The sequence below is a fragment of the Pimephales promelas genome, chromosome 21, assembly GCF_988280905.1.
Source record: "Pimephales promelas chromosome 21, fPimPro1.hap1.1, whole genome shotgun sequence".
Lineage (NCBI taxonomy): Eukaryota > Metazoa > Chordata > Actinopteri > Cypriniformes > Leuciscidae > Pimephales > Pimephales promelas.
Genome location: NC_142789.1, coordinates 12,934,971 through 12,957,400, shown reverse-complemented (window position 1 = coordinate 12,957,400; position 22,430 = coordinate 12,934,971). Strand labels below are relative to the sequence as shown.

Here is a 22,430-nt window from a genome sequence, read left to right as displayed (position 1 = left end):
TTATACATTACACACACACACACACATACATTACACACACACACACACACACACACACACACACACACACACACACACACACACACACACACACACACACACACACACACACACACACACACACACACTATTGCAATTATCATAATATTTAAAACTGTTTAAATTAAAATATGAAAGCACAATTGGGCTGATTAAATAGTCAAATACACGAATATGAATTATTTTAAACCGTACTGACTACGTTACTAACCCCCCAAGCTAAAGTAATACAAAAAAAAAAAAAAAAAAACAGCTTTAATAATCAATGTGGCTAATATACAAAGAGGTCGATGAGACACACGAAGCACGATCAATAAGCGCAGCAGCACTTGCTATTAAGGGCGTGGCGTTTGCACCATGACGTAGTCTACTTGACAGCTGACACACACACAACCGCGGCCCCCGTTTGGATAGCAATAAACAGAAACAGAAAATGTTTCAGGAGAGTCGAGGCAATATAATCAAGGGGGATTTTCTGCCGCTTAAAGCGTGAGAGAACTAACCGGCTTTTACAGGCATATGTAGTCTAGGGAAACGTATGACTGCAGTCAGGAGGGGTTGTTTACATTTCTCATCATGGATTGGAGCACACAGAAGTTGTTTTACACAATTATATTCCTACTTTTAGGAGAAAGCGTAGCTCCAAGTTACGCATCAGCGGTAAACGGCGGTAAGTCTGTCTTTCTGTTCTGTATACTCACTGTAATATAATCTGTAACATCATACTAACTGCCGTTACAAATATTGGACCATTTAAAATTTAAAACTTGAAATGCCTAAAATGACCGAAGGCAGTCTGACTTATGGTGAAGGTGCTGTTACCTTGAGAGGGAGTTTAGAGAGGCAGGTTTCAGTTGGTAATGCGTTCTGAAGCATATAATACACTCCATTTGTTAAATTCAGTTTACATGTGTGAGTTCGTGGGTGGGTCTGGTGTGGTGTGTCGTTCACATGCTGTTTAGACTCGGGTTATGACCAATTTTTGACATTGATACACATTTTTTTTAACTGCACCACTGACTGACATATTAACCCACTGCATTGCCTCGTGCGATCACGGCTCATATTCACCTTTTGCAAAACACCTCCTCATATTTCTGCTTGATGTGTGTGTGTGTGTGTGTGTGTGTGTGTGTGTGTGTGTGTGTGTGTGTGTGTGTGTGTGTGTGTGAGTGAGTGAGTGAGAGAGAGAGAGAGAGAGAGAGAAAATTTGCATTACAACATGTTTTGCCCTTTAGCCTTCAAATTATGAAGTCCATATTCTTTTTTATATACCACATCCGCTATATTTACTGTGTCATTTATGTTTAAGTTGTCATTATATACCCTATATGTAGGCCTGTGTATTTATAAATAGCCTAATTGATTAAATATTCTAATGAATTAAATATTTGAAATGCAATATGTATATTACGTCGTATAGTTATATTGAATACATATTTATATATTTATAAAATATTTATTTGAGTTAGTGGGGGAAGTGAGACATAGAACCACTTGAACTTTAATGACACTTTTTTGGCCTTAAGCCTTTAAACTGTTTTCCTTCAAGCCTTCAGGTTTGCCTAGTATTTACTAGATTATTTTTATTATGCTCATAGACAAAATTCAAACACATCATTAAAAACAGTTTATGGTATTATAATAAATATCAAAAAGTAAATATGATTACTTACAAGCATTTGTTTATATCATATTGTATTAACATTTTCAAGTTAATTATATAACTATAATAATTTTTATTTGTTATTAAATAATCTATAAATTTAGAATAAGATTATGTTAACATTAAAATGTGTACTTATATTGAATATTAGTTAACTAACTGCTTCAGTTAACTAACTGAACTAAGAATGAAAAATACTTCAAAAAAAGTATTGTGTTTGTTAACAATTAATGCTCTGTAAGCTAACATGAACAAACAATGAATGATTGTATTTTTATTGACTAATATTAACAAAGATTTATAAATACAGTAACTCACTGTATAGTTGTTAGTTAATACATTAGATAATGTTAACAAATGAAACCTTATTGTAAAGTGTTAACCGAATAGATTATTAATTTCTAGCATGTCCACACATATTGGTTAAATATGTAAACAGACTGGTTAAATAAACAATCAAACAAAGATTTGCAGCCGTGTTCTTCAGAGAAATGTTGATGTAGTGTTTGTTTTGTTGGGCCTGCAGTGACGCGCCACCCTCAACAGAGCACTCCATGACTCAAAAAGCCCTTTGTTTTCTGCCTGTTGTTCCAAACAGCAAAGTGCAAAGCAGAGTGCAGACACCGTTATGACACGACTATGACACTTGATCAGATGTTGTGGAAAATAACTTCACTTTGGCAAGAGAGAAATGCCAATTTACACAACTTTTTGCCAATAATTTGCCAATAACACAACACACTGCTGTATAAACATACAGCCGACTCTAGATATTCTGCACATCTATACAAATAGATATGTCTTGATTAACCCATAAACGCATACCTCGGGTCTTTAGTGGCTCGGGACAGTCACTATCTTTCTCTTCTTTAGTTTTTTTAAAGTTAGACATCATCCTTCTTCGTATTCCTCAATCAATTCATTCTAATATAACAAGAAAAATAATAAAATTATGTTTTTTTTTTAATTCATTGTTTTTTGTAAAAACGACCCAAGGTGTGTAAAGAACATTTTTTTTCTGCACAACAATAATTGAATCTTTGCAATTCACCTTTATTCCACAAGGTGATACACAATGATGAATTGATGTTTCTCTTATAGTAATCGCAGGCAGAAAACAAAAGAATAGGAAGTATCATCAGCAAAACGTGAAATGGCTCAGCGATCAAATATACGCAATCAAATATTAGTGTCACTGTCATTTGATGGTGGAACTGGTGAGGAAACTGAAGATCATTTTGAGAATATGTTTGAGCCATATGCTGAATGTACTGGGAAATGAGCTCTGACGAGGACAGTGATGATTGTGTAAAACACATGCTAAAACTGAACCCTTCCAAACTCCAAAAGTTAAAGGAGCTGTTTGCAAGAATTGTTTTTTCAATTAATCATACATTTTCCCTGATATGTCACTAGACATTAAGAAATCATGTTCATTTCAAATATTTATATCACTGACAACAGTAGTCCGGCCAGGATATTGTCATTTAAAAAGTGAAGTTGCAGCCCACAACTGATGTTGATGTTGTCATGTTGTGTTTTGTTCTGATGCTCCACCCTCCACCGATCTACCAATCACGGAGTCAGTAGTGTTGTGGCAATCAGGTTGCCAGCTCTTCTCTAGTTACCACAGCTGCAGATACAAACAAAAAATGTCTAACGTTGCGAAACCCCAAAAAATGGGTCGAAATGGATCCAAAATACTTTGTGGCAAAGTCCGAAATAAAGAATTAAAGGGTTAGTTCACCCAAAAATGAAAATTCTGTCAGTATTTACTCACCCTCATGTTGTTCCAACCCCGTAAGACCTTCGTTCATCTTCGGAACACAAATTAAGATATTTAAGATATTAAGATCGCTCCTGTATACTAGTCCATAGGCTTCTTGAGGGAATGACTTGCTGGCCTCGAAAAGTCATTAAAGGACATCGTTAAAATAGTCCAAGTGACTACAGGGGCTCAATTTTAAGTTCATCAAACGACGAGAACACTTTTTGTGCACAAAAACAACAAAAATAACGACTTTATTTCAACTATTTGTTTATTTCTCCCTCTGCCTCGAGTCAGGTTACTAGTTTAATAGCGTAAGCTTCTGTTATTGTACGTCACACGCATCACACACATGACCAGCGTCGGCCAATAGTGATCACACTATCGCTATCACGCTACGTTAACTGACTAGAGGCTCAAAGAGAAGGAAGTGAATAGTTGAAATAAAGTCGTTATTTTTGTTTGTTTTTGCGCACAAAAAGTGTTCTCGTCATTTGATAAAGTTAAAATTGAGCCACTAGTCACTTGGACTATTTTAACGATGTCTTTGATGACTTTTCAATGCCAGCAAGTGTCATTCCCTCAAGAAGCCTATGGGACTAGTATGCAGGAGCAATCTTAATATCTTAAATATCTTAATTTGTGTTCCGAAAATGAACGAAGGTCTTACGGGGTTGGACCAACATGAGGGTGAGTAAATACTGACAGAATTTTCATTTTTGAGTGAAATAACCCTTTAACAGAAAAAAACTCACTGTGTAGGACTCATCACTTGCCATAGAGTGCCGAAGTTATGACGTCACTTTGTAGGCCAAAACGCGGAAGTGAGTTAGCATTTTACTCGCTCTAAAGTCTATGGGATTTTTGAATGGGTTTTTGCTAAATCGCCTGAAATAAGGTCTGTGGTGAACAAAGCCTTTAAATATTTTCACGTTTTGAGCTGACATAAAACACACCAGTTATAACCTACTTGTGTTTTTTTAAACTTTATTGAGTCAGCTTATGTTATTTTACTTTATATAGGCTTCAAAATATGTAAATTTTGGATTAACTTGTAAAGATTATATTGATAGACAAAACGTGTAAGGGTCACAACTCTTTGTTGAACACAAATCTTATTTTTTGCGATTTTCCAAAAGTCTATAGGGAGCATAGCTTTTCGATCAAGGGAACCCATGCACCGCTAACTTTCGAGTTGTCCTACAAAGTGACGTCATCACTTCGGCACGCTATTGGAAGCTTCTTGTAGCAACCAACATTCCTACTGGATCCTACTGGCAACCTCGAGTCAAGGGGGAAAGGGAAGGAATTTGAAAGTGATTGCAGTACCAGTTTTGGCCACAATCTCGCATACGGCTCCTTTAACAAAATATGCCTTATTTTATTCTTCTGTTATTGTTACTCTAATATCAGGAAAGTTTTATATTATCGGCACATGTAGAGGAGATCCATCCATGTCAAATATAGACCCGAACATATAATAATGATTGGCAAAACATTCATTCATTTAAGGGTTAAAAATGTGAATATGTGTGAATAATGTGAATAAAAAGGGCATCTAAGGACAATTGGATCTTAATTATCTTTGTTGATTTAACTAAAGCAGTGATTAAAAGCACATAGTGGTTATGAGACATAATACAGTGTTTGTTTTTTGTACGTTAGATTTCAGAGTCGATTTCTCTCCACTGTCATCTTCTCTCAGATAATCATCAAATTACAAACTGTTTTATTTACGCAGGAGATGACACGTTTACTATCCAGCACAATGGGAATGGGAAATGCCTCCTGGTCCAGAATGAAGCCTTGATGTTGGGAGATTGTTCATTAGTCCCAGCCGTGTCGTGGAAGTGGGGTTCGGCCCACAGGCTGTTCCACGTGGAATCGTCTAAGTGTCTGGGCCTGGAAGTGCGCTCCAAAACGGTGACCCTGTCCAGCTGCGACTCCACGGAGATTCTGCGGTGGAAGTGCTATGAGGACGTCATCTACACAGAATACCAAATGAAACTCAGCGCCGGGCCTAACAACTCCGTAACTGCCAAGAGGGATGGACAGGACACTTGGAAAAGAGGAGGGAGCTCGGATAACATCTGTCAGTGGGCGTATCAAAGTATGACACTACCGCTTTTTTTATATACCTACGTTACATGTTAGTAGTTTTTGAAAAAAAGTCTTATGCCTGGTTCAGATTACACGATTTTAGCCTGATTTTGGCATGATCCGTTTGATGTAGGGTGTCGTGGGGATTCGTATTATCTCGTATAGTGCCTCATAGTGGGCGACAACCTATGTCGCGTCTGCTATGCTTCACGACATCACGACAAAAAGACTAGCATGTTTAATTTTTTTAACCGTCGTCCACGACGGTTCCGTCACATGTATGAGGTTGACCAATAGGAGGACAAGCTTTTCCGTACACAACTTTCAAAAATGGCGAAAAGAAAAGGGAGACGAAGGTGCTAAAAGTAAAAATATATAAGAAGACAATATTTTACCTCAAGTTCTCTTTGGAGGATTGACAGCCCATACTGTCCTCTTCGAGCAATCCAGGAACGTGTCCATTGTCGGGTTTTCTTTCTTTTTTACTTTTTTTCTGAACACAGGAAAGCCAATGCAACACTCACCGCTAGAGGTCGACCGATATGGTTTTTTTTCACACCGATACCGATCTTTTGAAATCTGGGTCGGCCGATGGCCGATTAATGCTGCTGATTTATTTTGGCCGATATTTGCTTGGTTTTTAACCTCTATTTGAAAGATAAAATGTAAAAGAAATGATAATTACTTAACATAGACAAACTTTCTCAACAAAAACGTTTTATCCTCTCAAAAAATGTCCTGAAACATGTATTTTTGGTTTGTTTTGTTTGTTGACAGACAAAGACAAATGGACATAACCTAATTATCACAAAAAAGGAGAAAAAAAACTTAAAATGATTACATTTTATTTTATTTTTTTTATTATTATTATAAGATTATAAGATTTATTATATTTTATTTAATTTAACTTCTAACAATAACGTATTTCTGCTGCTCACTCGGCTGGAAAATGACTCTAGCGGCAGCGCGCGTCAAACACGTGTTCCACGATAACACTAGGCTGCCCACAGATGCACCTGCCTAATAATCGGCTTGATATACTTGGATATTGGCCGATGCCGATTATGTTAAAAAATGCCAAAAATTAATCGGTTAATCGGTCTACCTCTACTCACCGCTTCATCCATTGTTTGTTTACATATGTTTCCGGAAGTCACTCGCTACTAGTTTCGCCTTCTCGATGACATCACGCGTGCCGTTAAAGACGGCGATGACTGGTCAGGAAGCAACGTGTAGTCTGACATGTCTTGTCCACGACACGACAAGATTTTAGGAGTCAAAATCACGTAATCTGACACAGTGACTATCGTAACAGACAAAAAAAAAATCGTGTAATCTGAACCAGGCATTATGCTCACCAAGGTTGCATTTTTTTTTTTGTAATCAAAAATACTGTAAAACATATAAAAACATAAACATAATACATTATGAAATGTATAAAAATAACTGTTTTATATTTTCTATTTCAATATATTTTAATATGTAATTAATTCCTGTGATGGCAAAGGTGATCCTTGATCCTTCAGAAATGGTGATCCTTGATCCTTCAGAAATCTGAAGGATCATGTGACACTGAAGACTGGAGTAATGATGCTGAAAATTCAGCTTTGCTCTCACAAGGATAAAGTATATTTTAAAATATATTTAAAATTGTATAATATTTCACAGTGTCGCTCGCTGTTTGCACTGCATTGGTGAGTATTAGAGACTATTTCAAAAACATTCAAATACTTTAGGCTTTAAGTGGTCATGCTGTGAGCGGGTAGCTGAATGGTTGTACGTTCAAAGCCTTGAAAAGATGATGCATGAACCGTTGTGCCTTTGAAAAGGGTTGACCAGGGTGATTGACCTTATAAATCATTTTAGATAAAGGTATCTGCTAAAAGATGCACAAAAGCTCTTGATCTTATCTTGCAAGCTCTTATCTGATTGTCTGAGTCCACAACTTATTGAATTGAGGCCACACAGTTATTTATTTATTTACTTGATCAGTTTGCCTGAAAACAAAGTTGTGACTTCCTGTCGCTACATTGATGTAGAGTAGGTACATTTCGAAACATTTCTGTGCTTGTTGTGTTTATGTGGTTTAATAAGGGGGAGGATTGTGGTTTAACGGTTGTTCAGATCATCCAGTTCATCCGATTTCCGTTGCTCTGCCCTCCAAGAATAATTTCAGGTTTTGCTCTGGATGTTTGCTTACTGGTTTAACCACTGTTGAATCATGTGACTGTAGCAATACAGGAGTGGAGTTCATGGGAAACTCCACCTGCTCGTACAGTTTTATGTGCACAGCGATTGCTTAATATCTGGCAGTATACAAGTTAATAACGACTCGTCTGGACGGAGTTACTTTCTGTTTTTCTTTTGACTAACTTTTGTTGCCATGTGCCCAGCAAATCTGCACATTCTCACATAGTAAACATTTCGAGAGAAAAAAAAGAGAGAGAGAATTTGATGTCACAGCTGCAGAATGTGGTTGTCAAGTCTGCTAAATACGTTTCTATTTTTATCTTTTAAATATGTTCCTGTTCAATTCAACACCATTCAAGTGTTTTTTTTTTTCTCACTACCATTTAAGTTTCTTATGCTCACCAAGGTTGCATTTATACAAAATACAGTAAAAACAGTAATATTGTGAATATTACATAAAATGTAGTCTATTTCTGTGATGCAGGTGACTCATTACGCCAGTCTTCAGTGTCACATGATCCTTCAGAAATCATTCTAATATGCTGATTTAGTGCTTAAGAAACATTTGTTATTATTAGCAGTGTAACACAGCTGCTTAATATTTTTGTGGAATTTTAGGGATTTCAGGATTTATTTGAAACAAATCTTATGTAACATTATAAACATATTTACTCTCGCTTTCGATAAATTTAATACATCCTTGCTGAATAAAACTATTAATTTCTTAAAACAAAAATCTTACTGATCCTAAATATTTTAATGGTGGGGTTATTTTAATTTATGTTATATAATTTTAATTAAAATAAATGTATTGAATTTTATATACAAAATTAAAGTAGTAAATTAATAAAATAATTATTTAAATTAATATATATTAGGGCTGTCAAACGATTAATCGTGATTAATTGCATCCAAAATAAAAGTTTGTGTTTACATAATATACTGTATGTGGGTGCACTGTGTATAATTATTTTGTATATATATAAATACACGCACACACACACACACACACATGCATGTTTATTTAAGAAAAACATATTATTTTTATATATATATAAAATATTTATATATAATATAAATTATATATAAATCTATATACAGTATATACATGAAAATATTTCTTAAAGCATGTGTGTGTATTTATATACCTAAAATAATTATACACAGTGCACCCACACATATTATGTTAACACAAACTTTTATTTTGGATGCGATTAATCGCAATTAATCAATTAACAGCCCTAATATATATATATATATATATATATATATATATATATATATTTTATGATGATTATTATTATTACTTTAATTTTTATGAAAGTTAATTTTACTTCATTTTTTTTAAACAATAGATTATTTGAATTTTATATTGTTTATTTTTATGTAATTTTATATAATTTATATGTTTTGGGGGAAAAGACTCAAACTAGATTTTTAAACAATTTTTCTTTTTCTTTATTTTGGATCCTTTAACTTGTTATCCTTTAATTTTGTCATATATTTCGTGGTCTGTTTGCGTCACTCTAAAACTAAATTTACCCCATGTTTCTACCCTGAGGAACATTTCCTTTTATGTATGAGTCATTTATTCTTTTGAGAATAAAACCCACAAACATTATAAGTTCCTTTTCTTCTGTCTCTCAGGAATGCACACAAGCGGGGGGAATTCTAACGGGGCACCCTGTGAGTTCCCCTTTCTCTACAATGGGACCTGGCACCACAGCTGCCTGCCTGGCACTGGCGACAGAACGCTGGACTGGTGCTCTACTACAGCAAACTATGATCTAGAGAAAAAGTGGGGAACTTGTCTGAAATACGGTAAAGTTTACATCCACCACAGCTTCTGGGGGATTTCCAGAGAGCAGCTGAAAAGGAGAAAAAAGTGCATTTAAACATGTGACTCATTTTACAAAACAATGTGACATTAAACTACTGACTATTGGAAACTTTTATTTATTCATTCCAATGCAATTACAACTGATGTTGTATCATAACATTGGTATAATAAAGGGATAGACTTTTTGTAATTGGAAGCTGTTTTTCATTTATTCATTTCTTAATAAAAAAAAATAAAAAAAAACAATGTGTGGAGATAAACAAACAAATACATTACCCTAAATTAACTACTTTTGTTAACCGTTTTCCCACAAACACCATGCTGACCTACTTAATGTGGTTTTAAGTGGAACCCATGCTGGTTTAAGCTGCACTTACACTGTTCTGTTCTTGCAAAACCACTTTAAATACAGTATAACTCCTGTTTGTTGCACATTCCTCTATTGTGGCTTCCAATAATTTCTGAAAAAAATACGGAAAACGATTGCAGAGTTGAAGTCAGAGACAGAATGAGAGAATCACAAATGTGAGACAGACAGATGGAGGTCTGAACAGTGAAAGAATTTGAACTAACCCCACACCTGTTTTCTTTTATTTAGTGGAAGGATGTTCCACTTTATGGGAAGAAGGCCCAGTGAAAGGGCGCTGCTATCAGGTGGTGTCCACAGCGGTGGTGTCCTGGCACGAGGCACGGGATGCCTGTCGGAGTCAAGATGGTGATCTGCTTAGTGTGTCTAGCCCTGAAGAGCTTGAGTTCTGTAAGACTCAAATCTCATTTTCACTTGCTTTCATGTTTTTTTTCACCAGCTCTATTTCTGAAACTCTAATCTGCAGCTATAGTATTCTAATATATATACTGTATATCAGTGTTGTAGTACTCGAGACTCGGACTCGTCTCGGACTCGGTCTCGAGACCATATTTTAATGGTCTTGGTCTTGTCATGGACTCGTGTCCATTTGGACTCGGAATTGACTCGTACTTGAAAAATGTTTTTTTTAGGACTCGGAATTATTCCCGAGTCCACTCGAGTTCAATTAAAAATATTTTTCATGATTATTAATGTATGTTAATAAAATATTTCTTTAAATTGATTGACACGCCCAGTGATTGGTGATTTTCTAGTGCGCAACTGCGCATGACAAATTGTAATAAAATTACTTTTAACACCACCTACTATGTGGCCTTTTTACCCTAAACTGATCATATTTTTTAAACTCTAAGTAAATTCAGTAAAAAAAAAAAAAAAAAAAAAGGATTTCTCTAAGTAAATAAAAGTAAATTAGGTAATCAACCCTCACTTGTCTCGGTCTCGACTCAGACTCGACCGTCTCTGGTCTCGGACTCGACTCGGACTCAACTCTCTCTGGTCTCGGTGTCGACTCAGCCTCGAGTGAGGTGGTCTCGACTACAACACTGCTGTATATATATAGTACTTTTACTCTATATAGTACAACCACCCAGAACACTATCCAGAAAACCATAGAAACACTGTAGCAACCACCTATAAAACCCTAGTAACCTCACTGCAACACCCTAGTTACCAAAACACCCTATCAACAGTATAGACTCCTTTTTCGCCGACGTCACAGTTACGTTACGGCGCTAGCTGGAGGCAAAACAAAGTGAAAACTGGAGGCGGCCAACACAAACCAGCACAGATTCGGCTACATAATAAGGAGCTTAAATTATTGTTACTATTATTAAATGTCATCTTGGTGTGTTGTTTGGTGCCAGAATTGATGAAAAATTAATATGCTGTGTTTTTATTTCTAGAAAATATTCACATCATTAAAATCGCACCGTAATGTCACTCTTTACATTGTGGTCGTCTCGGCACTGGCTCGGCAGAACTGCAGATCATACACACAAGTCTTGTACAGGACCATTCAGCACATAGTTATAGGCATCTAAAGATTTATATGCCCTCAGTTTCTCTTTACGATCGGTTTCTCTATAAGGTAGGTGTAGAAGTCAGGCCACTCAACCGAGGTAACGTAACGTAACGTCAATCCTCAGATCGTCCATGCATTGAGTGAGCGTGTAGGCGGCTACGGGTCAGCCAATCTGGTTCCGTCCGTTAAAGATAACTTTTGGAAATAACAATCGCGGTCCTGGATACTGAGTGACCTTACAAATTAAGATAAAATCTGATTTTCCCAAGTCGTTGTTAAAAAAACAAGCTAACAATACTTTCTAACTACCGGCCAGAGGTATCGTTCTGCCTCCACCTAAGCTCCGCCCACAAAAAATGTCACCATGTTTACCAACTGAAAAAGGGTCTATAGCAGCCAAATAGAACACCCTAGTAACTGGCTAGCAACACACTAGCAACAACCTTGAATATTTTAGCAACCAAGTCAACAAAGTTTGTCAGGATCTAGTTATTTTTGCAATTCCATTTGGTGGTGCAAAACACTGATCTCGAAGTTTGTATCCATGCTTTATTTATTGTTCATTCTCTATCTCTCTCCCTGCAGTTAAAGATCGGAAAGACTTGCCAAGCAAGCTGTGGATTGGCTTAAACCATCTGGACTGGATGCAGGGTTGGCAGTGGTCAGATGGATCAGCTTTTTCTTTTGCCCCTTGGGAAACAGGTGATTTCAAGCACACAGTATATAATAACTAATATTATTGTAAATTATTGCTTTTTATTCTATGGTTTAAAGAGATATGTCAACCAAAAATAAAATGATGTCATCATTTACTCAACCCCTGTGTTGTTCTGGCAAACTTCTAGGAGAGGTGAAATGACTGACATACAGTAATACATCTAACATTTCTCTCACTTCTCATTTCTCTCTCATCTAACAATTCACCTTCTGTTTGGCCTTACAGTACATCTACATTATATTTAATGTGTGTCTGTTATTCAGTTTCACAATGATTTAGGTTTAGCAGATCACAGAGGATCTATTCTCCATCTTATCTTAACACGAGTCTGCCGTTCACACTGACAAAGACACTTCTATCACTGTTAATGTGGCAGTGTGTATGGGCATACAATGAGATTTGTTTTGCTGAATAACAAGCTAATGAGTTGAATGGCGTCTTTATGCTGTAAACACAGGCAGAATCAGTCTCTGTCTCTGAGGACAGTGATGACAGCATTGTGTTTGACTGACGGTCAACTGTATGATGTGCTTGTTCTATCTCTCTTCACCCCATGTGTGTGTTTTCAATGTAATGAACTGTCTATAAACACTTTTTATGACAATTATTTGCATAAATTATTGGAGATGTTACTGCAATAATGCAATCTTAATCTAGATAACTAGATTTGAATGGCATTAAAAGTTTTTTTTTTTTATGTTAATTGTCACTAAAATGATAGACACCAAATTGTCATTTCAGTTCTCAATGCAGTTGAGACCTTTTTAAACCTGTATTGTAATATTATTAAACGCAAGCATTATTCTTTCAGATTAAAAAAATTGTAAAAAAGTATAATTCTATGTTTTTGAAAAACTTTTACTTTTAAATTTATTGACTGAAAATATATGCTTGGGCCATCTTGTAAAATAACAACTTTAGTACATACACGTCTGAAAGTTAATGTTTTCATAAATACTATTGATTTTTGGAGAATTGCAACATGTGATATTTTACATCCTAAACTAACCTTACCCTATCATAAAAAAAAATCTGACAATTAAATTGACTTTTAAGATTAAGTAAACTATTGTAATTGATTATTTGGCTAATTCTGTTGCATTTACAGTATTGTTTATTAATGTGCACTGGCCCTGCTAAATAAACTAATATATAAATAAATAAAACGTCATTGACATATTTAATAAAAAAATAATGTATTTAGGGGGATATTAAATTTAGGAATAATACTAAATAGTACTTTTTCGCCATAAAATAAACATTTTTATTTTTAAAGGGGTCATGAACTGGCTTTTTATTATTAATAATTTTATTATTTTGTTGTCTGAGGTCAACTTCTAACGTTCGCTTTGTTTTTGCATTCAAAAACATCAAAATGAATAAGTAATAGGCTATTTTGTACCCAAGTTTTGAACCTACCTGAAAAACGCTTGGTTTTTATGGGCGTCTCGCACTGAAGACTTGGAAGTAAACGCCCACTGCTGTGAATGGATAACAGTTTTGCATATTATAATGAGTTTCAATTCACCCGTCAATGCACTTGGGGGAAATTGTTCTGAAAACGTCCATTGTTGTAAAATGGCTACCGGAATGATTCGACCCAGAGTCTGTGTGTTGCACAATTCCTGTCAGATCCAATATAGACGGCACAGCACCATTCTTTACTCTTAATCGGTCTGCAAATCCAGTCTTGTTTGCAAAACAATCCTCAGTGAAATGAAGCGAACAGACGGACAATGTTTCACCCATCACGAGGTAGGAACCTATGTTATTTCGCTATGCGTGTAATGCGCGAATCGGTGGGCGGGGCTAAACCGGCCGTGTTGAAGTAGGCGGGGGTGGTGTTTTATCCTCTTTGACGTCAAAGTTCACCACTTTGAAAAACGAGTCATTTGCTGCTGAGGCTGGTGTCAATAAAAGCTTTTATTGGACTAACAAGGACGTTTTCAGTTCTGAAATTTACAGGATATTCTTATAATATGATGACCTCTTAGATGTCAAAAGCTCAAGGAAAATTTGATTTCTCAGTTCATCACCCCTTTAAATTATATATATATATATATATATATATATATATATATATATATATACCCAGGTGAAAAAGACGTTGTATTAAATGTATTAAAAATATATTTGAAATACAAATAGTGTGTTTATAATACATTTGTATTTACAACATGCTTATTTAAAGTGTACTAAAAATGTATTTTATTGCATTTTAGTATATTTCTAAAAAGTATACTAGAAGTACATTGGTAATAAATATATATTTAATTACACTTTTAAGAAATATACTATAGAAAAGCATACTTTTAATGTATTTATAAAAAGTATATTAGTAATATATTGGTAATAAATGTATGCTTTATTATATTTTTAATAAATATGCTAATGATAATTATACTTTAAATGTATTTCTAAAAAGTATATTAGAAGTACATTGGTAATAAATATATGTTTAAATACACTTTTAAGAAATACACTATAGAAAAGCATACTTTTAATGTATTTCTAAAAAAGTATATTATTAGTACATTGGTAATAAATGTGTGCTTAATTATATTTTTAATAAATATGCTAATGACAATCATGCTTTAAATATGTTTCTAAAAAGTGTACTAGAAGTACATTGGTATTTAATTACATTTTTAAGAAATATGCTAAATACAAACATATTTTAATTATATTTAAAAATGTTTTACTAGAAACACAATGATAATAAATATACACTTAATTACACTTTTAGAAATATGCTAAAAACAAACATAGTTTTAGTGAAATTTTAGTGTATTTACAGAAAGCATACTTGTTGCTAAATTAAAGTATTTTTGTGTTCACTTCAAGTTTAAAAATTTAAGTCCCTTTAATTCCCTTCCTAACATGAAGGCAATTAAACATGTATCGAAATTAATTGTATATTTCTACAAAGACTAGAAGTAGCACTTTAATTATAAATATGTGCTCAGTTAAGCTTTTAAGAAATATACCAAAAACAAACACACTTTTTGTAATACTACTAACACTTAACTCAATGCATATGTATTTCACACTTTATGTGTTTTAGGTTTAACTTTTTTAAATTAATTTGTTATAATTATGAAAAGCACTAAAATTTGACTAACAAGTAATGCACTTCTATACTTCTGCATTAATTAATCAAATAGTCTTTTCCACAAAACAAGTGAATACCAGTACTTGCACACATCAACATAAAAGATCAGGTGTACATACTAGAAAAACAAAATTAATTTCTTAAAGCTTGACTCTTACATTTGTTTAGCCAAAATGAATAAAAAAACTTGTTATAAAGCATGTTATGTTTATATTAACAGAGTTGTTTCTTTTTTGTGGATGTTAGTTAATATTTCCAGTTGCATTCATTTGGACCAATCAGAGCCAATCTTTTCAAAACAAGCTTGCCGGCAATTGTCCAATCACACACTGCCATTTGAACTTGCATGTTGGGCGGGGCGCGGACAACGGATACTGACCGTCTGTGGTATTCCATTATAGCTTCGGATATTTCAACAGAAATCATGTATTTTCCAAATTTTGCTTTTTTATTTCACTGACTCGGACCTAGTGAATGTGGATAGCACCGATCTAATATTGAGAGAACACACGAGCAGATTACCAGGTCGTCAGCTCCCGCGAACAATTTAGCAGTGAAGAGGACAACGCAGATGTGCGCCGCCACGACATGGACAGAGCAAGATACTGCCAGAAAAGATCTTACTTCTTGGTGGTAAGTTTATTAGTTTAAGTGATTAGTGTAATTGGCTTTATTCTCACTTTGAGTTTAGAAAATATTTTCAGAAGTTGATGACGATGTTGTGTGGATTACTGGCGTTTCTGTTGATTTGACACTAAAGCGAGTTAATCCATTGACGTCTATCAACTTAATTGTTATAGATCTAGACAGTGACATAATACAACTATAAAAACATTGCACACTGTGTTTTCAGAAAAAAGGTTATGGTGATTACACGACAGGCTTGATTGTCCCTAAGTAACTTCTTGTGTTTTAAATATTATAATATATTTTAAGCTCTAATAAAACTTTCACATTTGTGATATTTAATTCATAGTAAAATCTAATTAACTATTAGTAGGCTGTCAGTTTTCATGTCAATTCGATAAATAAATTAAGTTGTAATCACCAACTATAAGCTTTCATAAAACCAATTATTAAATATCTTGCACTGAGAAATTAAAACGATGTTAAATAATGAAATGAGAGTTTTTATATTTAATATTTAGCCTAACCAAGGAATTTGCACATTGCAAAGACATTTTTTTATATTAAACCTAACCGTGAGTAGATGAGGTCAAGTTGAGTAAGTAGTAGTTGATCCTCTTGATTTGTAACTTTTTGTTGGTGAAAAACAACAAAAACAGTCAATAGTGTGTCATGTAGCAGCTAAGTAGCTAAGTGTCCTATATATATTAACACTTATTTGAAAAATTGCGTCCCCCGCATGAATATGTATTTTGCCTGATTATGCATTGAATTATGCAATCGCATAATCGTGTTTTTCTCGAGGGACTGATTTATATGATTTTATGTGTGGTATTCAGCTTTTTTACATTTAATCAAGTCGTTATCAGCTGTCACCAACTTGTAACTTTCAATAGAATGTTCTGTCTTTATTAATAATGAATAATTACTTTAATAATAGGGTGGAAGTTACAGTAATGGTTCATTAAATATGTTTTACCATTTAAACAAAATACAAATTATATATGAAGAACACAAACTAGTGTTTGTTCTGCCATAACTTTGTATAACATGCAACTTTATTTTTTCTTGTAGAGCTTCCAGGGATATTAGAATCTCTCAAAGAGGCCCTGGAGTCCTTGAAACGAGGTTCATTCCGCTCAAGCCCAAGATCATCTGAGCTGTGTCTTCCTGAAACCTCAGAAATGGTTAGAAAATTCTTTATGATAAAGAAAAATCCTATTTGTTATAATAATTATATCTGACTTTTTGTGCATTAACACTTCAATAAGTGTTCTGAATTAAGTAACAAAGTGACAGCTTTTTATTAGAATTATAAATGAACAAGTTTATACTAATGCTTGTTTTTTTTTATTCTTTCCAGATTTCCCTCGGTGGTTCTGATGTCCCCAAAAGAGTCTATGGCAGACTGAACAAGTCACGAACTTCTCTTTTTACTCACGACTTGGCCACTTTACTTTTTGCTATTGTATTTCACTTTGTTTGACTTAAAGGATTAGTTCACTTAAAAAAAAAAAAAAAAAACTTTTGCTGATAACTTACCCACCCCCATGCCAAGATATCCATGTCATTCTTTCTTCAGTTGAAAAGAAATTAAGGTTTTTGATGAAAACATTTCAGGATTTTCTCCATATGGACTTCATTGGGAACCAAACGGTTCAAGGTCCAAAAGGCAGTTTCTGTGCAAACTGTTCAAAGGGCTTTAAACGATTCCAGACGATGAATAAGGGTCTTATCAAGCGAAACGATCGCTCATTTAAAAAAAAAAAAAACAACGTTTAAGTTTTATAAGCTCAAATGGTCGCCATGCTCTGTTCTGTTATGCATGTTCATAACTCTCCTATTCAAACTCGTTCATCAAAATTAACAAATCTTTTTCTGAGTCATTAGGTTCATTCAACGAACGAAATGAATGAATTGACTTGAAAAAAGATTTGTAAGGGCTGCCAACTCTCAAGCATTCAGCACGAGACTCTCGCAATTGAGCAATTCTCATGCTTTCACGACAAATTGACTGTTAGCCATTGGACCTTGAACCGTTTTGTTCCCAGTGAAGTCCATTATATGGAGAAAAATCCTGGAATGTTTTCATCAAAAACCTTAATTCCTTTTCGACTGAAGAAAGAAAGACATGGACATCTTGGAAGACATGGGGGTGAGTAAATTATCAGCAAAAGTTTTTTTTTTAAAAAGTGAACTACTCCTTTCAGTTAGTTTATTTATTTATTTATTTTTTGTTCTGTTTAATACCTCTGCAAATCATTGTATTTTATGTTAATGTATTTTGTTTAGTTTTCATAATGCTTTACTGATGTAGTGCATTAAAGTTTATCTTTCAAAGAGTGTTTGTGTGTTTTGTAGAAATATTTTTTTACTGGGTTTTGTTGAATTAAAATGTTTAACTGTATTTTTAATACATTAAAATATATTATTTTTATATTAAATGGTTTTTGGAAAAAATATATTTTTAATATGTTAATAGTGGGTCCTATAGTGTTCTACAAATACATTATTAATAAGCTGAAATTATATTTAAAATATACTTAGAACGCATTAATGTGAAGCTAAAATATACTAATGATGTATTTCTAAAGTCGATTTAAAGTGTATTAAAATACACTTTAAATAAGTGCTATTATATTACATTAAATGTACTTAAAATGGTTCCATTTTAGCACAATTTAATATAATAAAATATATTACTATTACCTTAAAATTGAACTTAAATACATATTAAAATACACTTAATATACTTGAAGTTGTTTCAATTTAGCACATTTAATACATATTTAATACGGTGCACTTAAAATACATTAAGTATATCAAAATAAGTACAATTTAAATACATTTCCTTTTCACCTGGGTATACATACAAATACGCAAACACACACACACACACACACACACACACACACATTTTATATGAATACAAGTATTTTATGGTTGCTTGAATTGGAATTTTTGTATGACATTTGCCATATGTTAGGCATCCCAATAAGATCACTTTTGTCGGATGAGGACTGTGGGGTTCTGAAGGAGCCGCTGACTTTTGGCGCAGAGACGTGTGAACATCGGCTTCCATTCATCTGCATGAAGAATCACAAAGACAATGCGACTACAGGTCAGAGACTGTTCTCTCTGTACTGTTTTCTTCTTTTCTTTCTCTCTTTCTCTGCACAGTCTCCCTTCCTCTCGTTTCAGCAGTCAGGGAGGTCTATAAGCCCACGTTGTGTAAAGATGGTTGGATCGGGTGGAAAGGATTCTGTTATAAACTCCACAGTGCAACGGAGTCAAGACTGTCCCAGCATGAAGCTCAGGACGTGTGTAAGATGGAGAGATCTCAGCTTGCCAGCATTCAGAGTTTAGAAGAAATAGAAATGCTACACACATACTTTCACGCAGGTAAACACGTCTTATACACATTAGGTATCAACAACATGTTCAACAACAACTCTTTTTTTTTAATATCTGTCCAATTGACATTATAAACTGTGTGACAGATCTGAAGACCGATGTATGGATTGGTCTTTTGGGTAATGGAAGCACCTCAGTCTTCGAATGGGTCGATGAAGTACCAGTGTCTTTCACATACTGGGCCAGAGCTCAACCTCCACCACTTCTACCAAATACCATCAACTGCGTGTACTATGCTGGAGAGGTGCGTGTGTGTTTCATAAAGTGAGATTTTGATTAACCGGTCTCACATGAACAATACAGTAGCGCTGTTCTCTGATTTCTCTATGCATGTTTGTAGCATCACACATGGTCTGTGTCTGACTGTAAAAAGTCAAAAGCTTACATGTGTAAGTTAAAGGGGGATGTGAATGCGAGCGCCCCAGAGGAAGGCTGCCCTCCAGACGGGGTGAGTGACCATTACTGACTGACACATGACAGAGAGGACCACTATTGAACAATTCACTGTAACTCCAGGGGAAATGCATCAATCATGTTTGTGATTCATGTTGTTGTTATTGCCATCCATTTAGATTCCACATGTGAATCTGATTCAGATATTACTGTATAAGCAGACATCTGTTTTTTTTTATTCTACTCTCTAGAACTGGAAGAGACATAGCAATGCTTGCTATAAAGTAGACACTGAGCCTATGTTCTTCAAAAACAGCTGCCACATCACCATTAATAACAGGTAACTGTTGAGTAATTTGCTTAATCGATTAATCGCATCTAGGATAAAAGTTTGTAAATTATATATAGATATATATTGAGGTTTTTGTTGCCACAGTAGATAGTTGCTTTCTTCTCTAAGTGAAAGAAAAATCATATTCTGGTCTCTAGAAATGAATGATTGAACACTTTTGTTCAAATCTCTAACCATACCCAAGTATGATCAATAATAATAGTGAACCCTTAATTACATAATAGGAGAACTCATGCTTATGTTTCACATTTTCTAGTAACATGAAGATGTTTAATCCACTTATCTAGGTTTGAACAGGCCTTCATTAACAGTCTTCTGAAAGAGCATATCAGCTCTGGGGTTTTGAATTTCTGGACGGGCCTTCAGGACACTAAAGGGTCCAGGGAGTACCAGTGGATCAGTCAGGATGGGAGAGCTGATCAGGTCACCTACACCAATTGGAAATGGCTAGAACCAGGTAGTGCATATTATGGATTTGGCTGTTACATTTACAATTTTTTTTAACATTTTTAGCATATTTAGGGCCATTAATGGACAATTTTGTTACTCGTGATTAATCACACGCTTATCGTGATGTCATCAATTGCTATATCCAGCAAAGTAAACCATCAGATTGAATCGTGACTCTCACAAAACTGTATTGTCTGCAAGCTTTTCTAAAGGTAGATTTAGGTGTCGTTCTAAAAAAGGATAACTTGAGACTCTAAAAGGACACCAAACAACCAAATGACGTAAGGAGTCCTTATATTTCATAAATGTATGCACACTGAAGCATGTATTAAAAAAGAATTAACTGTGTATAGTATGTGTACAGTGCAACAGCAAAGAGCTTGTTCACATTTTAGACAAGTCAAGTTACAGAACCCACAGAGATGCCGAAAAACGAAACCTAAACCAATAGCCTTGAATATTACAGTACACTGATCCATTCAGAATTACTAATCTTTGATCTGTCATGTGTGGAAACAACATGAATATGGTGAAATGTGTGCAATATGCATGCAGTCTTTAATAAATGCATCCATTAATGTGTTAATGTTGACTGTGCATCTTATTTTTCATTGGGATATAGGGTAGAGTGGGGGAAAACGGCCCCACCCGTTTTTCCCAAAATATTATTATTATTATAGCTTGTCAAAGTTGCCCCTTTTTGGGTGTGAGGGAAAACGCTCAGTTTTTTTGTGTGTGTCCTTTTAAATGCAAATGAGCTGTTAAAAACTTAGCTAAAAACACTTGGTTCTTTCAAAAATATATGTGCTCATTAATGTACATTTACTTCGTTCAAGTAATAAAGTATTCTCGTGAGTGTATGATATGCCATTGAAAATACATACGGGTAAGGGGTTCTAATGACGGTCGCCATGTTGACCCTCCATCTTGAAAGTACATTAGCCAAAGAGGGACATAGCCGTTAATTCAAGCTTCGCCTTTCGCGTTTACGTTTGAGTTAACACTCATGGACGAGGTCGAACTGGAAGCCATGTTAATCTTGGACTACATAGGCCACCGTAGGAGTTAAAACGAAATCGGAATTGAGAGGAATAGAAATTAATATTCACTGGATGATCATATACCTTTTCACCGCTAGATGGGGTAAAAATCACACAGTGTAGCTTTAAGTTCCTTGTTAACCTGTAATTTTACACGTTCAGTTAATTCCCATATATTCCCGTTAATTCCCATGGAAAGTTTCCAATTTAGAAAATTAACGAAATTTTGCCTTGATAATCAATATATATTTTGGGGGAACACAATATCCTAAGTTTTTAAATATCATACATTTTGATTTTGCATTGAGTTTGAATGTGAATATGTGTTCCAGCTTTCGCCGGTGGCTGTGTAGTGATGTCTACTGGGAATCCTTTGGGCCAGTGGGCTGTCAAAAACTGCACTTCTTTCAAAGCTGGTAATATCTGTAAGAAACCCATACAATCCATGCCAATCCAACCCACCCCAGATCCAATTGTGCCCAACCCCAATGCTTCCTGCGCGCCAGGATGGGTCTCAAGGGAAGGCCTAAACTACTGTTACAAGGTGTGTAGGTGTATTCATCAAGACAATGAAGACATTTTCTAGTAGATCTAACATCTTTTTGAATGTGTTTTCCGGGCCTACAGGTGTTTCACGAAGAGCGTTTGAGCCGGAAGCGCTCGTGGGAAGAGGCGGAGCGTTTCTGTGAGGCACTAGGAGGTCATCTGCCCAGCTTTGCTGAGCCGAAAGATATGCAAGCGTTACATTTCATCCTGAGAGACTCTATCAGGTACAGATCACATAGTTTTTTTTCCCCCATAAATTCCTTTATCATACCCACACACAAAC

General features: G+C 34.9%; 1 protein-coding gene and 1 long non-coding RNA gene across 3 annotated transcripts in view; both read left to right on the top strand.

The window, feature by feature from the left end:
• The first annotated feature begins 430 nt into the window (after positions 1-430).
• Positions 431-22,430, top strand: part of ly75 (lymphocyte antigen 75) — a 42,888-nt gene continuing 20,888 nt past the window's right edge. The window contains exons 1-13 of one of the 2 annotated variants that reach the window (XM_039657533.2): positions 431-709; positions 5,215-5,583; positions 9,411-9,584; positions 10,202-10,360; positions 12,081-12,197; positions 18,939-19,073; positions 19,154-19,354; positions 19,453-19,610; positions 19,707-19,814; positions 20,011-20,099; positions 20,399-20,568; positions 21,934-22,145; positions 22,229-22,371. In XM_039657533.2, coding sequence (XP_039513467.2) covers positions 616-709; positions 5,215-5,583; positions 9,411-9,584; positions 10,202-10,360; positions 12,081-12,197; positions 18,939-19,073; positions 19,154-19,354; positions 19,453-19,610; positions 19,707-19,814; positions 20,011-20,099; positions 20,399-20,568; positions 21,934-22,145; positions 22,229-22,371 — 2,129 coding nt within the window. In that variant the 5' untranslated portion in view covers positions 431-615. The remainder of the gene's footprint in view (positions 710-5,214; positions 5,584-9,410; positions 9,585-10,201; positions 10,361-12,080; positions 12,198-18,938; positions 19,074-19,153; positions 19,355-19,452; positions 19,611-19,706; positions 19,815-20,010; positions 20,100-20,398; positions 20,569-21,933; positions 22,146-22,228; positions 22,372-22,430) is intronic. The other variant, XM_039657534.2, reaches the window with a different exon arrangement.
• Positions 15,527-18,295, top strand: LOC148970437 (uncharacterized). The gene is made up of 3 exons (XR_016148566.1): positions 15,527-15,958; positions 17,027-17,139; positions 17,316-18,295. It is a non-coding gene; the product is annotated as an uncharacterized LOC148970437 (long non-coding RNA).